Below are 27,373 nucleotides of genomic sequence, written 5' to 3' on the forward strand. Positions count from 1 at the left end.
ATTGAGTAATTTATATCTGAATATATTTTGTGTATTTATTCCACTTGTATCTTGTTACTTTGAAGATGTATACGTACAGTGGATTTTGAACAGCATGGTGTTAAATAATAAGACACTAATTGGCCATACAAATAGAAATCCATCAATATGAATTCATTATCTTCAATTTTAAATTGCGTTTTAATTATGTCTCGATTAATTAGTATTTTATTGACGTCGTAATTGACATTTACACGTGCACATTATTACGTTTCTTTGAATTGACTAAAACGCATTAATTAAATTTAATAAACAGTCGATGGGGATTAAAAAAAAACATAGACCGTAAATAAGGAGCTTTTGTACACTGAAATAATGATTTAAGACTTAAACAGTTCAGATATAACACTACAGCTTAGTCTGTTTTTGCGAAGGAATAAAATATTGAACCAATTCAATTTTCAATAAATGTGTATTTATTGCTCCAATTTGAATGTTCGATAAGAAGTAAGTGAATATTCACGTAGCATTTACCGTACCAAGAAAATGCTAGAGATGATTTGAGTAAATGACCCCTAATTCAATCATCTGTACAGCGAAACAACCTTGAGCGAATTTAGGGTTGTCACTGGGGATAAAATTAAACACAAATTCATATAATATGGAAATTGTATCGTAACCAAACTTTTCGAAATGTTCAACAATCATTGGGAGTTCTATAAAAGTAGTAAATTGTATTTTTAAAGCATTTTAATGCTATAAAAATACAGCTAAGAGTTAAAAGAAGTAAAATTTTGCGTATTTCCTATTTAAGTATCTAAATAGTTGAAGGTTAATTTAAGATATATTTTGCATAGATTTTTGAAAAAAAAAATTGATCGTGATTTGGAATTCGAAGCTGCATCTTTCACTGTTCCGACGACTGACCACTCGGCCAGTCATTAATAAAATGCGGCAACCCTAATTATGACCTAAATGTGTAAATGGCGAGTCATTTTATAGTGCAAATATTTAACTTGTTTATAGTGAGTGTCAATAATTATATTATTAATGATCGAATAAACCTCTTCTTCAGCTTAATTAAAATTACTCATCAATTCTTCATCTTTTTACGATTTTTTTCAAGAACAATATTTATTTTCGTTGACAGTATGTCGAAATCAATTTCCTAATGTAATTTCTAAAGATTAAAAGAAGAAGACATTTAATCTACTAATGAAATAACACAATGTTATTTTTATATTGTGTCCTTCATTTCAAGGTGTATCCAGGCACTATTTCTTCTTTCATGATTATTATTTTTTCCTTGTAATTATGATTGTAGGATTTCCTGAAACAAATTAATACTTTGTGATTATTATGTACTTTGTAATTTATAAATAGCTGGTACTTTTACGTAATCCATGTTGTTTGGATTTCATTTAATTTTAAATTTTAATATTGGTTTAAACAAGATATAGTGAAACCACTCAAAAGCTTAAGTTCGGGTTCATTAATTTGCCAACTGAACTCTAAAGATTACAATATGCGTCTTTATTTTTATTCGCCTTTCTTTCAATAGAGATAATGGTCTAGACTAGAATGTCATATGACAAATTACATTTGCAGCTTTTACAACCAAACATAATATTAACATATTATCCATTCAAGAAATGATAAGGTACTTCTAAATGATTATATTAAAAACTCTTCATAAAATAGACAATAATGAATATCGTCACAGTAAATTTAAATCAAACTAATGTATGGCTATGAATACTCATGCGCAGCTTATTTACCTACCAAATGACACACTATTTTATTTGTTACGTACTGACTGAATGACATTTATGGTCAAACTAGTTTTCCGCCCACGGCTTCGTCCGCATTTTCAAATAAAAACCAGCATAGTTCCCGTTCCCGTAGGATTTCCGGGATAAAACCTATGTGTTAATCCATGTTACCCTCTATATGTGTGCTAAATTTCATTGTAATCGGTTCAGTAGAATTTGCGTGAAAGAGTAACAAACACACACACACACACACATCCTCGCAAACTTTCACATATTTATAATATTAGTAGGATCATAAAACGTATGTTAAGTAAATAAGCAATGCGATCATGTGTAAATTCGTTGTTTTACCGTATTAGGTAACAAGTGTAAGATCATCCTTGACTTTCGTTTTTATTAACATTAGTAATGAAAATGTTTTATTCATCGCTTTTACTACATGCACGTTGCATATACAGGATGTTCCCTTAAGCAGTGAGTAATAGGAAAGTCAACCTGAGTTGATGATTCAGTTTTCTGTCATTCATTCATCCGCTCGTCTAGTGAAACGTTCTATATTTGATTTTTTTAACATAAACTAACAAATATTTTTGTGATTATCGCTGCTCTGTTTCGATGCGTCTTTTACAAACAATTTTGTAAGTACAGGGTGTTTTATTTCTGAATGGAAAATATTGATTAGTTTTTCTACATCTATGAGTATTGTAGGAACCTTGACTTTGTTTGCTAATGGTTAGATAATATTGACTCGAAATAATTTTAAACGGAGTTGAAGCTAGTGATGTCGTAAATAATAAATTGATTATATCTCAGTGTATTTGTAAATCTTAGTTGTAAATCATATATTTTGTTTTCAATATAATGATTTAATATCCTTTTTATGTGAATGCGTAAAAAGGCAGCGGCGCCTTTAACACCTCTGAGTTTATGCTTTCATCTGATAACACTGGCATTAAAGTTTTTAATTTTCATCCACATTTAATTTTAAGGGTCACATCTTCTTTGGGAATGCGTTTATGTTTGATTTTTGTATATAATAAAAATATGAAGGTTTATAATTTCTGATAACGGCTCAAAATCTGTTACATTGAAAACTAAGGCGAAAAAAAGGTTTTAAAAAATTAAGAAAAAACAATTAATTGAAACCGTATAACCTTATAGATCGGAACGATGTTCGCTCGTCCATAGAAATAAGTTATTTCACGGACTTTATTATGAGTGAAACTCATTTATATTAAAACTGTGTTCATTTTGAGTACTGTTATCTGTATTGGTTGGGTGCGAGTCGAAATCTTAACAATTGATCACAAGGAGTTATGTTTATTATTATATTTATTAGTAGGGGAGCCCAGGATGCTAAATGTGGATTTACTCGAGCGTCACGGGAACCTATTAGAATTGGTAGATTAGACCATAGCGAGAAAAAAAGGTCCTATAATGTTTTCACTTTTAGCGGTGGGGAAGGGTTTTTTGATTTTTTTTAATTTAAAAAAGAAAAAAATTGGCTTGGAAATACTCAAGCGCGTTAGATATTGATATTTTGCATGCTCCAGGACGTCACTGAAAAAAAGTATACGTTAATCTGACGATTTAAGTGGCGATTTAATCGCTATGAAGAAAGGGTAAAAAATTAAAGTGATATTATTCGAGCGCGTCAGATTAATGTATGGGGGGGTTAATTACAATATAAGAAGTCCCCATTTCGCTAATCTGACGATTCGAGCTCAACCTTAGGGAATTATGGATTATTCAAACTTTCCAGCGGGGCCCCTGAGCGCACCCACCAACCATAACTGCTCATATTGACTAGAGGTACTAATGAATAGCTAAGGTACCGTCCCTTATAGTAATCTGACGCGCTCGAGTAAATCCCAAAATCCCCCTCTTGGCCTCCCCTACTATATGGAAAAAATAAGTATCACGAGGTTTTTGAACTCAGTGCAGTTTTATAGTGTTTATGGATATTGTTACAGGTACGTAGATGGGTTGAAATTTAGAAATTTTTTCGTCGAAATAGCCTTTTTGTTGATAATGTTCGCAAATATGCTTGAAAATCCCTGGCTAATATTTTTTATGCTTAAGTTACCTGTTTGTCTTTTCATCTGTTACGGTTGAATTTCAAGTTTAACCAATAATAATAAAACTTGAAACAGATCATCACAAAGCCTCGGAAAAGCATATAAGCTAGTCATAGCTTTTTTGTGGGTGAAACTTGCACAGGAAAAATAGCTGGTATGGCTTTCACGCTATAATGTTAAATACACGCAAACGAAGCCGCTGGCGGAAAGGTAGCGAGTTTTTAAAAGCGATTGATATAAATTGCCGCTTTTACAGAATCTTTAAAATTGAGCGTGCACAAAATACTGTATATATGTATTCATAACATTAATGAAACCAAGATTGGTTGTTGAATGTATGAAACTGCATAGTTAACTAATACTTTATTTATTCTTCTTCAGATTATTTTTTTCAAATGGCAACTCCTGATCCCAGTGAGGACCTGTAGTGTATGTCCTTCCCTATTATCGGCTCTTAGACGCACACGACCTCTCACTCCGACCGCCTGCAGCCAACTGAGCTGTGTGAGCGGTGTCACCGTTGCACGTGCGCAAGAGATGACATAATACTTCCCTCTCTTTCACTCACATACACTACATCCCTCCTTTATTTTAGAAATTTTTAATTTTTTCAATTAATTTTATTAAATAAAATATTATGTTCTATTCGGGTATGTTATATGTATGCTTCTATTCTAGTCTATACCTAAGCACCAGTATCAGTTAGTAAACACAAATCAGGGACACGTCCGCTCCATACCAGCGATAGAGTAGAATGTGTCACCTGGCCTAGTAATATAATTCTATCTATATGCAACATCTCTCCTTTTCATTTTTTTTTCTTTTTTTTTTCCATTAAGTATATGTATATTCAAAATTATAATAATTTTTACAATATATATGTATTCAAATCGATATTAATTAATATTTTTTCAAACTCAAACCTTCATTCATCAACCAGACCTCGTCCAGAAACGTTTAAAACGTTTCGTCAGTATAAGGACAAAATATGAATTTACCACTGGTTCGGAAAGCCGCCTCAACAGAGAAGAGCCGGCAAGAATATATATAGGCATATAGTCGCTCCTTCAAAATCATAGAAATGTAACATCTTACATAGGTATTTATAATAACAATAATGACAATTTATTTAAGTATACGACAATCTATCATGAATAAGTTGTATACTTATATTTATATTTAAGTACTTATATTTAAGTTTATTAAGTCATTATTTATTTATTAACCAATGGGACGAAATCGTTTTCAGTAACTTAATGTATATGTAAGGTATAATGTTTAAACTATGTTCCTTCTGTAACTTAACTGTACCTGTACTGTACCTGTACTGTACCTGTACTGTACCTGTACTGTACCTGTACTGTACCTGTACTGTACTTAACCTGTTTTATTTTTTCCTTACATGACTATTGCACTACCTTGTTGATATGTTTCACTCACTATTTATCATGACCTGCACTCCAGGTCATTTAGAAGAGGTGAATGCTGCTTCTTCTGACGCATAACTTAATTCACTTTACCTGCACCGGCATCTGCACCATCTAAGTAACCACTGTTTTCCCACCTATTAAAATTATTAATAAACGATAGCTGCAAACCGAATTATTACCAAGTGAAATGCCTATAGACTGGGTACATACTTAAATGCTCGGTTATTATTTAATATCTATATTCTGTATATGTACTTCGTTACTAAAACAATATATGTTCCGATTTTAATTCAATATACCTAATAAAATCGGAATGTAATATGATATGTATATATCTGTACCCTAAATAATATAATAAATATTATACGGCAAAATTTTAACCAAACATTAATTGGTTCATTATTTATTCATATTTAAGCAACAACAACTTATCATATGATCCTTAGGCACAAGGAAGATTTGTTTATTTATTTGTTTGTCCGTCTCTCTTTCATATTGCAATAAAGCGATTTATGATATATTTTTGGGTGATAGTTTAGAGGCTAGAAAGTGGCAGCCTTTTTTATAGCGCATTAAAAATATTTAATTCATACAGATACATAGTATTACAATGTTAAGGTTCATAATTATCAATTATTTAAATACCAACTTTCGGGTATAAACCACTCTGACAGAATTATAGTCTTAGTGGAGCTTACTCTGCAACAGCACAATATCATACTATACTGTGCCATTGACTTCAGCTATTGAACCGCTTTTAGCTTCACCTGTATGTTCGTATGACTGTATGCAACCGATTCTTTTCGATTCGCTTATGACCTACCCAAACCGTTCAGATTTAACTTTAGTGACAATATTACAACAATTTATTGACAATACAATAATGAATATTTAGTAAAGCGTGATTAATGATGTATTACTTTTTTTTTATACTTCTTATTGTAACCTCAACACACACGCGGTGTTGTTCATTGTATGATTATTACATTAATAACACATAGGTATTTAAAATTCAATTAATGTAACGAACCTAAAACGAATCAAAATGTATCATTTTGTTGATGACTTTTTTTATTTGTTACTTATGATAACATTTGTATTTGTATTACTGACAACTTAATAGCCACTTGAAAAAGGAAAAGATAACTTAATGACAATAATAATGGCTAGACATTAATCATACATTAATGGTCTGAAAATAAGTAGTTGGATACATATTTTTTTTTTAACTGTACAATGTTAACTGTAACAATCAGTAATACAAATTTAACTGTAACAATCAATAAAAACTTTGTTACCTATAACTATATAAGTATTTGCATAAATTATGTAATTAACTTGAATTTACAATATTCAATTTTGCATTTCGAAATCAATACCACTATACCACCTCAATATTGTAGAGATTAATACTTGGAATTTATATTCTGACTAAGGCACGAATGGTGACCTTTTCGCGATAATACATTTTTTTTTTGCTTTGACAAGAAATCTTTAACGTATTTCTTAATTGATAATCTTTTATTCAATCTAGTACGATATCCATTATTTTTTCGCAGCGGTGTTAATGCATTAGGTGCGATATTCAATGTTCAAAAGATGAGCTCTTAAAAGATGTATTACGTAAGTACCTACTTTATGAATATGAAATCAGACCAGTCTTACAAACCACCATTAAAACTTGGATTTTATATGAATTACTACGTTGTAAATCTTATTAAATTCTTAATAACTTTTTAAACTTGTAAATAAAATTATTAGTGTATTGACTTTTATAATACTATTCACGGTGATGTTTGTGTTGCTGATTCTCTCGTCTATTATAAAATTGGTGTTTTTAAATTAAAAACAGTCGTTATTAATATAGTAATAACTAGATGCACATGGTGTATGATTTTACCATGGTTCTTACATATACCTTGCATATACCAATATTTGCGGTATGATGTGGTTATGATCCATTTTTTATTTTACAATAAATGTTCGTCTTGAATCTATCTAAAAATTTTAAGTGTATATTTGACAGGTTGTTTGTCACTATACACTATCTATCAAAGTAATCTACTATATAAAAATAAGTCGGGTTTTCCTTCCTGACGCTACAACTCCAGAACGCACGAACCGATTTCCACGGCTTTGCACTCGTTGGAAAGGTCTCGGGCTCCGTGAGGTTTATAACAAGGAAAAGGTGTCTCTGGTGCGAAACGGACTTCGCCAGGTTTGCTAGTTATTAACAATTAACGATTCATATTTTATGCCAACTGTCTATTGTCCAACTATTGTCTTTCACGGTATATTATTGTATAAATTACGTAAAAGTCGTTTTCAACGTTCCACATGTAATGATTAACAGTGTGTTATACCTAACCCCAAACCGGGGTGCTACATTTCCGCTGAGAGAGTGGTGTTATGCTACTGCTACGTTCCGTTTAGAAAGCTTCTACATACCCGCAACGTTCCCGCGCAGGGAATTGTCGCGTCCTTGCCACGTTCCGATAAGGAACCTCATACGCTGCTACATACCGCTTAAGACCCATCTTCAGTAGTAGTACGACATTGCTACGATTGCCGCTGAGGAAATCCTTCTACGTCTTGCTTGCTTTGGCTCCTTAATTCCTGTTGAAGGAATTCAGCGACCAACCCTAAAGACACCCTACCGCCTAGCCTTCGCAACGAGACGCGCACTCCATCTTACGTCCACCTATATCAGTAAGAGCCCTACCGGAGGGTTTGGACCTAGGCACACCACGACCCTTATTGTTACTGATATTTGTATTTTATTTTATTAATTAACTAAATTAATTGTCGACTGTATGGTGAGTATCTAGTTCTTATTATTATTTTTTTGTTTCCACCTCACCTACAACGCCACATAGTATATACAATAAAAATGAATAGCCAAATATGTTGCTAAGTGTAAAACTCAAACCTCGGCGCGCGGCGTATCGGCTCGACCAATTCGGATAATATTCATGTTCCAATTCGTTTAACGAACCGATAAAAGGCGAAAGAGCATTACAACGTCTGCCAGGTGGGTAGTTTGAAATAATGAATATTGAGACTACTCTGTATGTCTCTCATTCCATTTATTTTTGTTTTCGAATATTCATTGTTTTATTACCTTACCCTGTTTATGATTATTATATTATCACTTAACCTGTCTAACTTTATAGTTGTCAGTTAAATGTGCAATACCTATCGCAGATATTTTAGGTATTGTTATCATTATGATTATTCTTTCGTTGTTTAACAAAATCTGCTATGAAATTATGAAAATATTAAGTCACTTTTAGATAAGAATAATAAAAGCTACTGTAAATATTTTAGTATTTACTGTATACTCTTAAAAATTGTATTATTCCATTTTTTATTTGGATATCAATACTAACCGTAAGTAATTTCGAAGATACAATCTATCTTACGAACAATACTTCACTGTGAAATGGTGACGAACTATCACTTTTTTTTTTTTTTAAGATCGCGTATATTTAAGTGCATGAATTCGCAATATGGGCATCACCCAAAATATAAACATTTTATACGAGCATCACCCGTATCACATCACTACAGGCATCACCGGTATTGTAATTATATTACGACTACCAGGCATCATTTGGTATAAAATTACAAAGTACACACGGGCGTCACCCGATTTTTGATTTTGCACTACCAGGCATCATCATCTGGTATAACATTACAAAATACACACGGGCGTCACCCGATTTTGTTTTTGTACCACCAGGCATCATCTGGTATAACATTATAAAATACACACGGGCGTCACCCGATTTTTCTCGACCACCAGGCATTATCTGGTAACACAGTACAAAGTACACACAGGCATCACCCGTTTTTTTTTTTTTTTTTTTGTACTACCAGGCATCATCTGGTAACACATTTCAAATTACGTACACGGGCGTTACCCTTTTTAAAGTGAAACTTTTATTACATCGTCTCAAACTTTTTGGTCTGTGTAGCGCATGTCGCGTGACGGTCGGCTGCCGAGTAGGTATAAAGCAGTGATCGGAACCGTTCGAACAGTTTCACTTTTACCGTGGTTTCATAAAACCACACAACATTTTTTGTCAGGCTTCATCTTGTAACATTATAGCTTAACAACAACAACTTTAGAAATCCCTTGTCGTGGTCCATATCACCATCGAAACACATACATCAACATACATGAACTTCCATAATGTTACTATATTAGCCTGTCCAGGAAACTTACGTTCCTTGCATGATAACCATTAATTAATTCTTTATGCAATAATGAATAATCTTAAATAATACTCATGCAACTTCACATCGAGTAATTAAATAAGATATAAGTGGGTATTTGGTATAATTATATTTTTGTAACCAGACAAATCTATTCTGAGCTGATCGGGAATCGAACCTTCTTAGCTCATTTAATCATGTTTAACCAATCCTTTAAGCAGGTTTTTTACATATCAGTATCAATAAATTTATATGTAAACAAATGTCCCAAAATAATAATCTACAGCCTCGACTAAACAAAATATCACATTTAGTCTCGCATAACGCAGTTACAGTCCTATGCATGACTACGTGAGTACATATACTGGACGACGCTAGCTGTATACCCGTACACTGTACAGTGTATTTATCAAACAGGCACCATACGCTCGAGCAATAAAGACAGCCCGCGTATGCATTGGTATCAGTGTAGTTATGTATACGAGAAACAATTTACAACACCTACTTTATCCTTCTGGCTACAATTATTTAAGAGGTTTTGCTAAATCTTTATGTAAACGAAACCTTCGTTTTCTACGGCGCGGAGGCCGGAGGCCTCTCGAAAGGCACGCACATATTATTTATCTACTTTGTGCGGATATTTTTTTTTTTGTAAGCGGCACAAAATATCATAATGAAAATAGGTATGTGTGTATATTATTATTAACTTTAATATTCCCTTCGATGTAACTCGACTGTGGATATAATTAGTTCAATAGTTATCACAGCACACCTATTTCCTCCCTTTTTTTTGTTTTGTAATTTTTTTTTATTATCAAAAAAAATTACTTACATTTATTCCCGATTTACCTCGTCGCCAAAAATGTAGTGTATGTCCTTCCCTATTATCGGCTCTTAGACGCACACGACCTCTCACTCCGACCGCCTGCAGCCAACTGAGCTGTGTGAGCGGTGTCACCGTTGCACGTGCGCAAGAGATGACATAATACTTCCCTCTCTTTCACTCACATACACTACAGGACCGATTCTGCTAATGTCAAGTTCTGAATGGATGATCACCCGTTTATTTTAAACGTATATTATTTTGTTTGTATGCCGTCATTATAATATATGTAATCAAAACTGTGTCTGTCTTTGTATCTTTTATGACAACTCTAGTAAGTAATTATGGTCAATGAATACTAAAGTATACAGTGGTAAAGATGTTTCTTATTTTTTGTATTCAAACTGAGACTGCTCATTGTATTTATTTTTTGCTTTACATATGGAGTTATTTCTAAATTTATGAACGAAATATTAATTGTATTATTTAACTATAAGGCATCATTTATACATTGTTTCATGTTTGTTAGAATTTCAGCTTTTTATCCAAACTGTGGTTTTAAATGGAAGTTTTTTGATCCTTCGAAATTAAATTTAAGGAGTTAAAAAAGAGCATTGTACAAAATGACGACGTTAAGCTTTTTATATATTATTGTACAATTTAATACAATAAATATATCTATTCTTGTGAATTACTAATGAATTGTTAAGTGATTTGAAGAATCATTAGATCTATAACGCAAGATCATTAATAACTCACTTTTGAGGTCTTTGCGAATATATTTTGTTCACATAGTACCTAATGCTCTGCGGTTAAATACAGTTATTGTGAATCGGTTTTATATAATTGTAGTACCTAATAAAAAAACACGCTAATTTTAAAGTGATAAGTGTTCCTAAACAGTGTTTATATTTATAATTAGAGTATAGTACAAGTGTATATGACCAAAATTGGCAAAGGATTTAATTCCACATATTATACACAGTTAAACGTAGGTAATAAATAATCATTATTGTAACGTTTCGTTCGGTGATTGAGGAAATAAAAAAAAATCACGGAATTAAAAAAAAATACTTCTTACATCTTAATTTACTAAGTACATAAACTTACTACTAAATAAATCTTACATTATTATTCCACCCTATATGATATGCATAGATAGAACTTTAAAACTTCGCAACCGATTTTGATGCGATTTTTTCAATAGAGATTCGTAAAAGTTAGAATGATATTTAATAAATGTACCACGTTTTCAATAAATCCTCTCTCCTTACAGCGGCGGTGTACCTAGCCGGTGTGGTGGGTGCGATAGGGGTGTCAGTTCTCGGGGTATTCTGCGTGTTGTCCGTGCTGCAGCTGGCCATGATCTCGTCCAAGGAGAAGGTGGGCTTCAAGTACACCCACCTGGTTATGATGAAGTTGGCGCTTGCGTTGCTGGCGAGTGAGTATAAATAAATGATACATTATTATTTCCTACTAATATTATAAATGCGAAATTTTATGAGGATGGATGTGTATGTGTATGTTTCTTACTCTTTCACGAAAATACTCCTGAACCGATTTCAATGAAATTTAGCACACATATAGAGGGTAACTTAACTGGATTAACACATTGAATAGGTTTTATCTCGGAAATCCCATGGGAACGGGAACTACGGGTTTTTCTTTTAAAATGCGGGCGAAGCCGCGGACGGAAAACTAGTTAACCATAAAACTTAAACCACCTTCAAATGATCAGAAATGGGATCAACCTTTCAAGGTCGTTTCACCCAGTCGAAAATATAATAATACAGGCGATTTGAAAACCTCGCCTTTTTTGAACTTGATTTATAAAAATAAAAAATATATAAAAGTTCGATAGGTATGCATCCGTTCATATGAAGCTTTAAAAAGAATGCGTATCGTATAAAAAAGACTAATACGTAAACGTAATACATATATATAATATTATCTATATGATATGTTCTTGTATTCATACATGCAAATATTTTTGGCAATAAATACCTTTCTAGTTTCTATCTTTCTTTAAGATTATATTTTGTAGAATCGCACCAAGCCGAAATAGCGGGTGGCTTCTACTACATTAGGGAAAATTACGTTAACACAAAATCGATGTTCGGAATATAGTGAGCAGCAAAAACAATGCACCACGTACCTTGGAGATGCTGCAGCACTCGATGAATTTGCGCCCAATCATCCGATGCGATACACGTGTTTTAATGGCCGCCGCGCGCGCACACAGCAGAGGAGCGGCTCGATCGAATGCGGAAGTACAAGTGTCGACCACAGATTAGGTCTCGACTGTCGTGGTGCATGACAGTTGCAAAATAATTTGACAACCTTTGTTTGCATACTCTGTGCCAAACATCGATAATAGACACCACGATCAATTACACGGTAACGAAACATCCCGCCCACCAAAATGCCTATGGTATTTTCTGGTCAGACGATAAATAGAACATAATGGGAACGAGAACGATAAAATGATCCGTATAATTATTGATGATACTTATTGATTACGATAAAAACTAGTTACCTAACTAATTGATTCTGTATAACACGATAGATGTTACACAGACACGATATCTTATTGCTAACGATAACTTAATGTCTAGATACCTTACGATACTAAAGAAAGATAAACGATTTAAGCTAGTCCTCGATTGGTAGAGGGCATAACTTAACCAACGGTCTTTGAATTATATGATTTTTCGCTGTTTTAACTACTGCAATCCGAGCTACACCATCAAAACCGGGTAAAAGATCCACTACTCTGGCAAGAGACCATTGTAGTGGCGCACGATTTTCATCCTTAATTATCACCATTGAGCCTATCTGAAGCGGTTTAGAATCCTTAGTCCATTTGGCGCGTTGTGTTAGTGAGTTAAGATACTCGTGTTTCCATTTGGACCAAAAACTCTGGTGAAATGATTGTAACAACTGCCACCGATGAAGCCGACTTATATTAACATTTGATAGATCTTCATCAGGGACAGCTGTCAAAGGCTCTAAGGTAAGGAAATGGCCTGGATGCAAGTAGCTACGAAGAATGTTGTCGATAATTAAAAACGTTAATGGATGATCAGACGGTAGAAAGGCTGGATGCCTTTGTTCGTATTCTAAACCTGCGCGTGAAATTCTACCGCCCACCCTGAGAATACCTAATCGATCGATAAATGGATTGAGTTTTCGAAAAGGTTTCGATAAAAGTTTGTTCGATTTAAGATTAGCAATTTCGTTCGAAAAGACTTGACTCTGTACATGTTTAACGATTTTTAATAATGCGTTATGTCTTTCAACGTTATTAATGAAATTATTACGATTAGCTTGAGCTGGGTTTTTAGAGTTATTGATAAAACGATATACAAATGCCAAAATGTTAACGATTGTTTGAAATGATGAATAACGATTAAGTAAAGAGTCAATTATTGTTGGTTCGATTGGAGCTCTCTCTTCAGCGGAAAGAGCTACCTTACGTTGCTCCTTCTCCATAACGACCTTCTCCTCATTTGATGTGACAACAGCTGTATCCGTAGGCCAAGTATCACTACCTTGGGTTAACCAGCACGGTCCCGCCCACCATAAGGCATTGTGCACAAGCTCACTCGGAAATAAACCTCGTGAACACAAATCAGCAGGATTATCACCTGAGGATACAATATGATGCCACCAGTCGGTAGAGCGTAGAACGCAATGATGAGGTATGTAGTATTTTCCTGTGCCAACTTGTGCTACAGGAACCACTGTCATGTGACCACTTTCGATGTAATCAGACATAAAGTCGACATATTGCGATTTTAACAAGGCGTCACGTGACAACCTACGTTCGATAGCATAGAACCTACGCAAAGCAACTTCGCGAGAGCCCTCAAATGTAGGTTCTGAATTATTCTTAAATGGAATACGAACAATATAACGCCCAGATTCATCACGTGAGTGTTCATCAACGAATTTACGTTCGCATAATAACTCATCTGGAGTCAGCATTGAAGTTTGCGGTACTGAATCTAATTCCCAAAAACGTTGAACTAATGAGTTTAAATCGTTATTGATTACAGGCAACGTCTGCAACAGACTACTACATGAAATATTAGTTTTACCTAGAAGTAGCCAACCAAAGATTGAATTAAACGCGGTAGGTTGGTTGACACCTCCCTTGATATGTTGATTAAGAACAGAGTCAGCGAATACATCAGCAGCAAGCAAAATGTCAATGGGACCAGGTATATCGAAACCAGGGTCCGCTAACGGCAACGATTTAATATGGGACCAACTTGATGAATTAAGTTGAGCGATAGGTTGATCGCCACATATTTTAGATATGACGTGCATATCCAAGTTAAATAGAGTTCGACCGTTAGTGCCGATAGAACAAGTGACGTCACCAATAACAACAGGTGCATCCGCTTCCCCTATGCCACTAATTGCCGCGGTTGTTGAAGCCGGCGTTAAATTTAAAAGTTTTACTGCTGATTCCGTTATGAAATTGCTCTGACTGCCCGTATCAAACAGGGCACGAAACGATTGCATATTACCTGAAGCATCCTTAACCTGAACGATAGCTGTGGCTAACAGCACTGTATGATTCGTATGTGACCTTGACACCAGCGACGACCCGATTTGATTTGATTCGATCTTAGTGTTATGATCGCGATGGAGTAAGGTGTGATGTTTACGCTTACACATACGACACGAAAAAATAGATTTGCAATTTTTTAATTGATGTGATGGCTTCAGGCAATTAAAGCACCAATTGTTTTGAGTGGCAATAGCCATACGATCGTCAATCGATTTACTAATAAAATCTTGACAAGAAAAAATAGAATGCGACTTATGGCAATACGCGCAGCTACTTGAATAAACTTTAGACTTATCGTTCGAATTACCTCGATTGTTCTTAGCAACAAGTGCATTTGAATTGAAACGTTTCGTTGATTGATTTTGAGTAGTCGAAGGCTTTAAAGATTTGTTCACACCAGAAAAATGTGTATCTCGTAATAAGGCTTCGCATTTGGAACGCAAAAAACCCCTTAATTGATCATAAGACGGCAACTCCACGTTAGAATATTTCTCCTCAAAATCGCGGCGTAAGTTCTTGTCTAATTTTGATAAAATATGGTAAACTAAAACAAAATCCCAACGATCTATCGGTAACTCAATAGATTTTAAAATATTTAAATTTTCATCGAATAAGTCGAGTGACTTTTGAAACTCAGTTGCGTTGTTATGCATGAAGTTAGTGTTTAAAATATCTTGCCAACAAGTAAAAGCTAATGTTCGTTTACATTTATAGCGATTAATAAGAGCTTCATACGCGTCGCGATAATATTCATGAGTCATAGGGAACGCCTTAACCACCGATAACGCATCCCCGCTAAGAGAAGAAATTAAATAATGAAACTTTTCCGTGTCCGAAATTGACGTTGAGTTATGAATTAAAGAATTAAACGTATCATAAAACACAGGCCACTGCTTGATATTGCCCGAAAAATGTGGCAATGTAATTTTAGGTAAACGGATATTCGATGAATTGATATTCGAGTTAATCGAATTATTTGTATCATGTTTAGTTAAACTAATATAAATAGACTGTATCTGAAAATATAATTCATCGAATTGTTCCTCAATTTCAGTTTCATTATCCGCGTCGTCCGTCAGATCGAGTATATTAAAATGAGCATTTTCGAAATTTGAAACGATTTGTTTAATTTCCTGATGATACGATAAAAATAGGTCGTATTGTGAACGATCACTCAAAGCTGCATTACCTATTTCTAACGCCTTCGATAATCTTCTATACGCTATAGTACGTTTTCTACGCAATGTCGATAAGTCCTTAGTCGTATAATATTCATCCACCGATTTAGATTTTAATTTTTTCAAAGAACCTAACTTCCGAGTTGTATGTTTAGTAAATAAAGACATCTTGTTAAATTTAAATTTATATATCGAATAAACAAATTATGTAAAAACGTTTAAACACAAACAATTAAATAACAAAGTTAATCTTCGATGTAATTTTTCAAACAATGAAATAAAATGAAACAATGAAATTATTATTTCACCTTTACGCATATGAAGTTAAGGATGAAAATCGCATGAAACGGTAATGTGAATGAATACAGATTATAACTTACAATAACAAGTAACAATGATGATGCGCTGCGCGAGCCGCTAGAATGTTCGACGTTCGATTGTCAATTTACCCCCGAGTGTTAATATAAAATGAAATTATTTTATATTACGATTTAACCTAATATTACGTTTTAATATTAGTTATGTAGTTCGGATAAACTGTAACGTGAATGAATTATGTTTTGGAATGTGAAATTACTATAGGCCTGTGTAAAATTAAGCACCGATGAAATATGTGATTGCTTAACTAGTTCCTACAATAATTAAACGCTTTTGACTTGTACTTCTGAATATGTATTAAGTTTTAGAATATGAAATTGTTTTAAGCCGTATGAATTTAAGCACCGATAAAATAAGTGTTTGCTTAAATAGATCTTATAACAACTTCCTACTTTGTTAAACAAAGAACCTAATACGAACGGAATTGAATTTGATTTTAGATTATGAATTACGTGTGACCAGTAATACCATAAGCTTTTGAATATGATAATTGATACGCAAATTCCCGGGTTTCGGCACCAGAAATAATGTAGAATCGCACCAAGCCGAAATAGCGGGTGGCTTCTACTACATTAGGGAAAATTACGTTAACACAAAATCGATGTTCGGAATATAGTGAGCAGCAAAAACAATGCACCACGTACCTTGAGATGCTGCAGCACTCGATGAATTTGCGCCCAATCATCCGATGCGATACACGTGTTTCAATAGCCGCCGCGCGCGCACACAGCAGAGGAGCGGCTCGATCGAATACGGAAGTACAAGTGTCGACCACAGATTAGGTCTCGACTGTCGTGGTGCATGACAGTTGCAAAATAATTTGACAACCTTTGTTTGCATACTCTGTGCCAAACATCGATAATAGACACCACGATCAATTACACGGTAACGAAACATATTTCTTGATTTAAGACATAATACCTATATGTTTATACATATTTCCAGCGCTCCTGTCAATCGCTGCAGCCGGTCTGTTCGCTGTACAAGGCGATGACAGAGGATTCTATTTGACTAGGGGAGAAGCTTTTTATGTACAGGTAATTATTTGAGAAACTAGCACTTGAAAATTCATATACGATATATAAAAATTAAAATTATATAGAGAATATAAAGGTAATACATGGGATTTATTTTAATATAACTGGATTGAAATTGTTTGATTTTAATCAGAACCAATATATCTAAATCGATTTTTTTTAACTTCATACCATTTTTCCTACATTCAAAGTATTTATCATGTTTCTCGTGGTATGTTTTTAACTTTTTAATTGGGGAATTTATAGATAATATTAACTTTTTATGTTATTTGTTAGACAAGGTACGGATATATTACCTAACGTCATGCTTATATTAGATTTCGATACATCAGAGAAGTAAGATACCTTCTTCATAAAAGAAAGAGATAGCCAATACATAATATTATATCTTCTTATATATAAAAATGAATCGCAAAATGTGTTGGTAAGCGCATAACTCGAGAACGGCTGAACCGATTTCGATAATTCTTTTTTTATTATATTCCTTGATGGTTAGGGAGCCAGGTGCAAATTTGGTTAACTATGTATTTCCTCTCAAGAGATAATTCGTCAGACGCATGAGAGTATAGTATTATAAAGCCTCGTGAACGTCAGCTGGCGCTCGGTTGGGGGGGTGAGCGGTTGTAGCCTCCCACGCACATAGGAAAAAAAAATACATTCATTCATTCATTTCCTCTCAGCTAAAAATTTGTCAAATTGTAGCTAGCCCAATATCTCAACGAAAAAAAATAGTCAGCTGGTTACAACATGGTGTATTATACGTCAGCTGGTGTCTCGAACATGAAAGTTAAATTTAAAGAAAAATTTATTTTCCGTTATTTCCTCTCAAACAAAAATTTACCTGATGATAGCTTATATGTAACTGTGGATAAATATATATGTCAGCTGGCTGTATCTTGGTGGAAAAACCGTCAGCTGATACGGGAGGCTACAACCGCTCTTCCCCCCAACCGAGCTCCAGCTGACGTTCACGAGGCTTCATAATACTATACTTTGATGCATTTTACTAATTACCGCTTGAGAGGAACTTGGTCATAAAATCTGCTGCTGGCTCCCGGACCATGAAGTACGAGGATGGTTTATGTAGAGAAAACGTAAACATGTACCACGGGCGAAGCCGGGGCGGACCGCTAGTACATAATATATATAATACATAGGTATTTATTTCTATCACTATTCTATTATTTAAACGCTAAAAATTTTCATTTTCAGATAGTATGCATCGTGATAAATTCCCTCCTATTCATAATGTCGTTATACGACACGTTATTCTCGAGGCGGGAAGGCGGCGACCCGACCATACCGATCGGCGAACCGACAGCAACTACTATAAATAATCCTGGTTTTAAGGAAGGAAGAGGTAGTTATATTTTATTTGTACAAAAAGATTGAAAAAATTAAATCCTATTAATATTATAAATGTGAAAGTTTGTATGGATGTTTGTTACTCTTTCACGCAAATACTACTGAACCGATTACAATGAAATTTAGCACACATATAGAGGGTAAATTGGATTAACACATAGGTTTTATCCCGGAAATCCCACGGGAACGGGAACTATGCGGGTTTTTCTTTGAAAACGCTGGCGAAGCCGCGGGCGGAAAGCTAGTTATTACATATTTACAAAGTTTTTTTAGCGCAGATACACGCAACCTGTTATAAAAAAAAAGTGCGTCTGCTCGCCAAAAACTCAAATTTACAAAAACGACTGCACCTGTTTTCATTCTCTTTTCAACTGTATGAAGCTGTTACTATAACTGATTGGATTGATTTTAATTGGTTATATATACATAAAGTGTATTATTATGGTAAAATTACTAGGGAAATGAACTCCATTTTAGGCCACATTTCGCTTACCAGCAAGCCAGATCGTGGTCATGCGCTTACCTATTATTAATAAAAAAAAAAGACGGGTTGCACTCCGGGAGTGCCGGCAAAAGTGAAAACTTGATTATTATTAACGTTGAGCATGTTTGATATCCATCCGTCTTACGCTTTTTCGATCAGGTCACGTGTCCTAACGCGAGTTTAAGATTTTATACCCAACGCCGCTAAAGAAGTTTTCACTTCAAAAAAAATTTTAATCTTAACTCAAATATGCATATAAAATTCCAGGCATATCAATGACAGACGCATCTGGCAAGCCGTATTCCACAAACGGACACGGCTCAGTGGCCTCAATGAACACAACGGCGACAACCCTCACAGGGCTGTCAGATGCGAGCACAATAACAAGATCACCGTTACGGTCCTCATTGAAAAAGCCAAAACAAGGCGGTCTGGGCATACAGAACCCGGGGTATTCTGGCAACTCGCCACCGTTAAATCGGAACGGTAGCCAGAAAAAGGTCAGGATACAAACGCATAGCACGGAAGTGTAATTTACAAGGTATTTATCAGCTAGACAAATGTCTGGGTATACACCGTTGACGTACAATAAATAAATGGATTCACAATCGCGCTAAATCTGTCAGAATTATAACTGTCGCAGGTCTGTCAAAAGCAAAACTGTCACAGGTCTGTCAGAAGCAAAACTGTCACAGATCTATCAAAAGCAAAACTGTCACTGTAAATTTTTTGGATATATCCCGTTTTATTACAAAAAAAATTCTCCCCGAAAGAAATTGTTGTTATTTGATTTTGAATCTTATTTTAATCAGAACAATGTCGATAATAGTATGCTGCGCCGGCCCTAAGTATATTATTATTAGTACCATGCAGAACATAATATTATGTAATTGTAGATCATATAAAAAAGATGACTGTGAGTTTACGTTTATTGTATGTCAATGTGTATGTTAATTTGTTTTTACGAATTTTGTTTATTGATATTCAGGTATTTAGATAGACAATTGTTGTGCGTATGACTGTATAAGAATTGTTTACAAGTTCTGCCATTTTATGTTATGTATGTTTTATGTATGTATTTGTAAGAAGAAAGGAAAGAGTAATATTATTTTCAAGTATGCAATAATTTTTGGGTTGATAAAAATGGTTTTTGATGTATTGCTTCATTTTGTGTATTTTCATGGGCCGATTTTTCAATCCTTAGTTAAAACTTATTCATCGAATATCGTATTAAACAACCATTTTAAAAATGAGTTACTTGCCCACTTTTTGACAGTTTTTAGGTCACATCTGTATATTATTGTGTAATATGTACTTTATTGGATGGATAAGAATTAACCAAGGATTGAAAAATCAGCCCTTAATTGTCGAAAAATAAAGTATTTATACGAATTGATTTTTTACATATGCGGTCTCATTTTGAATTTTAATTCAGTGTTCAATTTCTTGGACTACAGAGTAAAAATGTTAGAAATAAAGTAGGGTATGTATGAACTTAAAATGCACACATTTTTTTAACAAAGTATGTATTATAGATACTACTTTTGTAGGAAACTCTCAAAATGTACGTGACGCACATTATTTCATACTAACACTGTATTTTCTTCTCTATTTTTGTCCGTAGTTTTTTTAACAGAAATTTCTTCTACAATCAACAAATTTTTGTGCAATATCATGCAATATTTTATTTATATTTCTGGTTTTTATTTTTATTTCTGATAAGTATGTTTGATTTTGAAAATCAATCTTTTATATGGTTTTATAAGAATTTTCTTTGATATAATAAAATTACATTATTTTGTGTATGAACAAAGTTCTTTTCTATAAAAATTGTAAATAGCTTGGCACGTAGTGTTGCATTTCCATAAGGGAAGTTTGTGGAATTTTATTATTATAATATTTTAAAGGTTTATCAGTAAAATAATAATTTTATATAGTTTGTATAAGAACACAGGGGCAATATTTATTTATCTGTTGCTTAAATTTTTCGACTGAACACCTGTCTATGAATTCAATGCATGTTTGTTATAAATAGCAATATACAGTAGCACCTCTATAAGTCGAATATCAAGGGAGACGCCAAAAAATTCGAGTTATAGAGTTTTCAACTTATGGAGGATTTCGACTTAGGCGGATTTTGATTCGACATAAAGAGTTTGAGGTTTATTCTTATAAATTTTGAGTTAGAGAGGTAAAGTACATTAAAATTCAACTTGCAGAGGTGACAAACATGTTTTTATTACTTATAAATCAACATTATTTCAAATCATTTTAAAATAAAAAATATGGCATTAAAAAGTCAGTATTTTTTTTGCTTTAGATAATTTGGTTGTTCTCTAGCATTGTCTAATCTATAAAGAACAGAGATACTGGTTTGCTCTATAAAATTTCGTAAGGTAGGTATTCAATGCGGTTCTTAAGCCTCTTTGATGGAAACGCATGGAGCGCATGTACTATTCACGTCTTCTATGTCATCTTAATCATTAGTATCGGTTTTCTGAGCTACTGAATCGATAATTTCGTCATCAGATACCTACTTAATGCAAACACGTGTTTACGCGAGTCATAAATTTATTATCGCATACTCCTAAAATGTTTTCTAAGAAACAATTATAGTGTACTGCACTGTCGGCAAGTTGTTAAAGTCCAAATGATCAAGTTATAAAGATTGTAAAATAAAATGTTGCCATGTTCGAGATACAGAGGTCAAATTTAATTTTTCGAGTTATAGAGTGAAAATATGTACCAAAATGGCTTGGAGGGACTCGGTGATTATTTCGACTAACAGAGGGCCAAGATTTCAAGTTACGGAGGTTTTCTGGTTTGAAGGGAAGGGAACAAGACATTTTTTCGAGATTTGGAGGTTTTTGACTTATCGAGGTTCGACTTAACGAGGTGCTACTGTATATATTAAATATTGTAATTTCTATAAACTTTTAAATATTAATAAAAGCATTTTGTATCTATTTATTCTTTAAAGATTGTATGTTAAGCCTCATAAAAAGCTCTTGTATGTATGAATTAGCTATTTTCAAAATAGATACAATTTATGGAATGTTGTATGAATGAAATTGTAAACATTTTAATATTATAAAAATAAGTATAAATATTGTCCCTTGATATAAAATGATATTTTATTATGTGTGTAAATATGTTTTTATAGGTATACTTTACCCACCAGGCTTGTTAGACGGTAACAAGTATGTTGTTTTGGTCTCGTTTATAAAACTGATAAAAATAACACTGATTTAGTTTTATATAATTTTTTTCTTAATGGTTATTAATGTCTCATTTATTGATGAATGTCAAAAATGCTTATTCTATATTAACATTATGTTAAGAGATAAAAGAAATGTATTAATTAACCTTCACAAAAAATATCTTTACCTCTAAAATATAACTAATTGTGCCTTAAATGAAATTCTTAGGGAAATTAATTCTTGCACTCTGTGTATAACTGGTTAATTTTTATACTTAGTTTAGTGTTAATCCGTCCGCATTCTGGTCTTATTTAAGTTTAGTTAGTTTCACAATATATCTGTAAGCTATTAAAGGTATAATACCATTATGTTGTTTTGCTTAAATTATATTCCTCTGCGTCAGAAGTGATACAAATATATTATGTTTTTCCGAATCTAAATGATGTATTTTGTATGTAATGTTTAGTGTAGCACTTGTACCTACATAGTATAATGTCAGAATAATAGATGATTAAGTCTCCGTCCGTTATATTTTATGTTTTGTTTGAAATTTCGAATTAAAATGTCGATAATTATATTGATTTTTTATTACTTACTAGAGGTCCGCCCCGGCTTCGCCCGTGATACATATTTCGCAATAATAGGTAGTCTATGTCCTTTCTCGGGTATCAAAATATCTCCATACCAAATTTCATGCAAATTGGTTCAGTAGTTTAGACGTGATTGAGTAACAGACAGACAGACAGAGTTACTTTCGCATTTATAATATTAAGTATGGATTGCATTGTATATTGGTTTATACCTATCATGATTGCATGTATAATTATTTTTATACTTAGTCTATAATAAAACACCAGTAGGCAGTATCAGTAAGTAGACACACAACTCAGGGGCACTAGAGTAATATAGAATGTGTCATACAACCCCACTGAGTTCAGTTGCCCATCATATTTATTTGATACTAGGTATCCTTCCGCAGGCGGCTTCGCCCGTTTTGTCTAAAACCTTAAAAATTATATACTAAAACCTTCCTCTTGAATCGACCTCTCTTTTTCTATTATAAATACAGAAGCACACGGACAGCGGTCCGCCTGTTGCCGACCGTTGATCTAGATTCTGGACAAAAAGTACTCTGTGATTCTGGACGAACGACATTGGCGAAATTGTCGACGACGACATTGGAAAATATATTATATGAAAAGAGATTTATCGTCTCCTGACAGTGTTGCCTACGTCAACTTTATAACTTTACTCGAAAATTAAGTAGTATCACAGGTAGTATAAAAATTAAACGGTTAGCTGTTAGCTTATAAATGCTTTTTTGTTGATAATCCCCCCCCCTACAGTTTCATCCAAGCCGAAAGATGCTATCGTAACTACTTTATAATACCTATAGCATTAAACCAATCGGTGTGGCCATTGGCAGGCGCTCCCCTCGTCAAAGGTATGAGACATGAGTCCGCCGGTCATAGCGGTTAAATATAAAACTAGTCAGTGAACGTGTAAAAACAGGAGCGAAATATGCCAAATTGCAGCGTATTTACGTGCAAGAAAAGGTCAGAAACGTGGAATGTAATAAAGGATAATGTTCATCTGTAAGTACTTTTACATCAAAATATTTTAGAAATTTTGCAAAATACTGAAATGTATTGTGAATGTTGCCACATAATGATACTACATCCACTTTTGGGTAATTTTTAAAGTACGTAGACTGTTTTCATATTTAATTATAAGTACCTAACTTTTACTTAGTTCGTTAATATTTGTTATTTTAATACGACTAGTCGCTCCGCGCGGTTTCACCCCCGTGGCTCCTCTCCTGTTGGTCGAAGCGTGATGATATAAAGCCTATAGCCTTCCTCGATAAATGAGCTATCTAACACGGAAAGCATTTTTCAAATTGGACCAGTAGTTCCCGAGATTAGCGCGTTCAAACAAACAAACAAACAAACTCTTCAGCTTTATAATCTTATATATAAAATTCTCGTGTCACAATGTTAGTCTGCATACTCCTCCGAAACGGGTGGACCGATTCTCATGAAATTTTCTGTGCATATCGGGTAAGTCTGAGAATCGGCCAACATCTATTTTTCATATGTACCACGGGCGAAGCCGGGGCGGACCGCTAGTATTAGTATAGATTTGGCAGCACTGACTACGTGGTACATCTATAATCTATAAGATGAAAATTTAATTATCTGTGGTGATGTCATCTAATCATCTATAATAATTGTCAGTTGTTTATGGTTGTGTCATAATGATTCTCTCATCAATATTATTTGTTATATTATATTTTGATAATAATTGATATTGTTATAAAAGCAGTATTAGCTAGCAATTGTTGTTCCAAACAGGAGAACAGTTCAAATTCATATTAATAAGTAAAATTACGAAGGTAATTAAAAGGTAAAAAAATAACAACATATTTCTATAGAAATGTTTGAGATTTGGTAAGTATGTACTTATTTATATCTTTAGTTTCTAGAAATTCAATTTATATCGTAAAACGGGGTGAAACGGAACAAAATCCAACTTCACGCTTTAATTTCCAATAGTACCTAAGTCAGTAAAATGTATAGAATGACTACACAGTTATTGTAATTTAAAATCTGAAAGAATACAAAAGAAATTAAAGAACTTTTTCACTTTTTTCTCCTACATTGTAAATTAGTTAATTTTTGTTGTCATCTTATTAGAAATTTATTATTAATATCTATCACAAATACCTATCACTTAAATCTTAATAGAATCAACAGTCAATGTAGGTACTTTCTTCATCAATCTTTGGCCTTTTTGAAAATAGGAGATCAAAATTACTAGTAATAATAAAAACTAATAAGGAATATGTACATTCAGTCTTCATGATACTTTGTGTGCATGTCGCATTATCATTCACGGGTAAATTTTGCCAGAATACTCTTCTATTTTCCGGCATAAGTGGTCCTAATTCTTTAACTATTCTCATTTTTCGTTCCGATGTAAGAAACTAACATCTGTTAGTTAACTTTGGTTTGGGAAGAGGTATTCCATTTTTGATATTCTTTAACCTCAAGAAATCTAGTGAATGTTCATCGCCAAATGTGTTTATTACATCTGCGAAAAGTAATTTGACATTATCAGCTAAACGTACCCGTGGAGTCGCGTTTTGCAATTTATAGCCGCAAGTCGGGGACTATAAATTGCAAAACGGGGACAATTGGGCAGATTTTTTCTCACAATGATAATTAAGTTCAGACATTTTCACTTCTGTACAATTTTTATTAGGTGACGGTAAATAATACTTTTAAAATTCTCGATCATAGTCACATCAACTGCTGAACATTCATTCAAATCATGTTGTTCAATGTTGTTGCTAATCAGTGGAAAACCACCTCTGTTGTTTCTGTTCCGCATTTGACTCAGTGGTATCAATTCATCGTCTGATTGATCTACTTCAGTCAACACAATTTGGTGTATTTGAATCTGGACCCTGTGTTACCGTAGTTGCCATATTCAATGAATTTAATGCTCTTCCTTTCTTCATTAAAAAAAAACCTGCAATTAAAATAAATTTGGTGTAATAAAAAATATATTTAGCCTTTTTACATACTTAACATCATAAAGACGTTCCCCCCGCGCGCTTGCAAGGGTTAACGCATTCGCTCAGCTGTTACTTTAAAAAATAAAATCTGTGAATATGTCGTACAAAACTTTGGAAAATGTTATTCGTGAGTTGAATAAGACTGTGTTACATCTGCAAGATAAAGTAACTTCACTAGAAACGCTTATTCTAGAACAGAATTCGATTATAAAAGAATTTGTTGAAAGTAAACAAATGCGAGAACCGACGGTACATTTGAGTTCACCAAATAAAAAGTGTGATGATGAAGAGGGTAACTCTAAGCTGCGGCCACTTCGTGATGCTCGTCTTCGTGCGCTTACGACTATCAACGTCGCGAAGCCCAAGGTGCGAGCAGGGAAGAAGACATTGCCGCTCGCATCTCCGTCCCCACCGAGCGGCACTGACGGCGAGATCACCCCTACTACGTGTGCTACGCAAGTCACGCAGAACTCGCAAGACGCGTTCGTAGATGCCAATGGTTCGGACGACCGCGACCGTAACGGAGTCGGGGCTACAACGGAATGGGTCGACGTGAGGCCTCGTCGAGTTCGACGTGAGGCGAGAAATGTAGCTCGTGGTACGGCCGCGCCCGGTTCGACGTCATTGGAGGCGTCCGAACGTAAAAGTTACTTGCATATCTATTATTTAAAAAAAGGTACTACAGTCGAACAAATTATAAAACATTTGTTATGTATTTGCCCAAATGATAAATGTCTGGTGGAACAACTGAATTCGCGTGGTGACTATGCATCCTTTAAGTTGACAGTTCCCACAAAAAATTTGGACACTTACATGTCGCCTATTCATTGGGCGGAGGATGTGCACATAAAGCCATGGCGTAGTGGATTTCGCAACCGTAAAACGACACAAAACTCCTAAATTAAAAACTATTTGTATGTTTTATCAAAACGTGCGTGGTTTGCGCACAAAATTAGATGTATGTAAGAATTCTATATTAAGTGAACAATACGATGTTTATGCTTTAACTGAAACTTTTTTAAATAGTAGTGTGTGTGACTCAGAGTTGTTTCCAAACGATTATGTTGTATTGCGTAAAGATCGGTGTAATGATTCAGGTTGGGGTGGTGTATTGTTAGCTATTCGAAATTGTTATAATATAAAAAATATTTGTGTTAAAAATTACATAAGTAGTTGTACTGATTGTCTCGAAATTACAGTAGCCACGGTAAAACGCAATGGCATTAAAATGTTATTGTGTGTGTTGTATATGGGTGAAGTCCAAAATATTGA

The 27,373-nt window shown here is 34.0% G+C and overlaps 1 protein-coding gene and 1 long non-coding RNA gene across 3 annotated transcripts in view; both read left to right on the forward strand.

Moving 5' to 3' along the window:
* The window catches only part of LOC149476872 (uncharacterized), a 46,448-nt gene extending 25,612 nt beyond the window's left edge, over positions 1-20,836 (forward strand). For both annotated transcript variants that reach the window (XM_089711235.1, XM_089711236.1), the window contains 4 exons: positions 11,577-11,741; positions 17,381-17,472; positions 18,685-18,832; positions 19,589-20,836. In XM_089711235.1, coding sequence (XP_089567361.1) covers positions 11,577-11,741; positions 17,381-17,472; positions 18,685-18,832; positions 19,589-19,854 — 671 coding nt within the window. In that variant the 3' untranslated portion in view covers positions 19,855-20,836. The remainder of the gene's footprint in view (positions 1-11,576; positions 11,742-17,380; positions 17,473-18,684; positions 18,833-19,588) is intronic.
* Positions 20,837-24,723: 3,887 nt separating this feature from the next.
* The window catches only part of LOC149476873 (uncharacterized), a 34,711-nt gene continuing 32,061 nt past the window's right edge, over positions 24,724-27,373 (forward strand). Inside the window, exon 1 of the long non-coding RNA XR_016317727.1 lies at positions 24,724-24,971. This is a non-coding gene — a long non-coding RNA (uncharacterized LOC149476873). The remainder of the gene's footprint in view (positions 24,972-27,373) is intronic.

The sequence above is a fragment of the Colias philodice genome, chromosome 26, assembly GCF_061535455.1.
Source record: "Colias philodice isolate Cphi_HAF_F1 chromosome 26, ilColPhil1 Martin Lab GWU primary, whole genome shotgun sequence".
Taxonomy (NCBI): domain Eukaryota; kingdom Metazoa; phylum Arthropoda; class Insecta; order Lepidoptera; family Pieridae; genus Colias; species Colias philodice.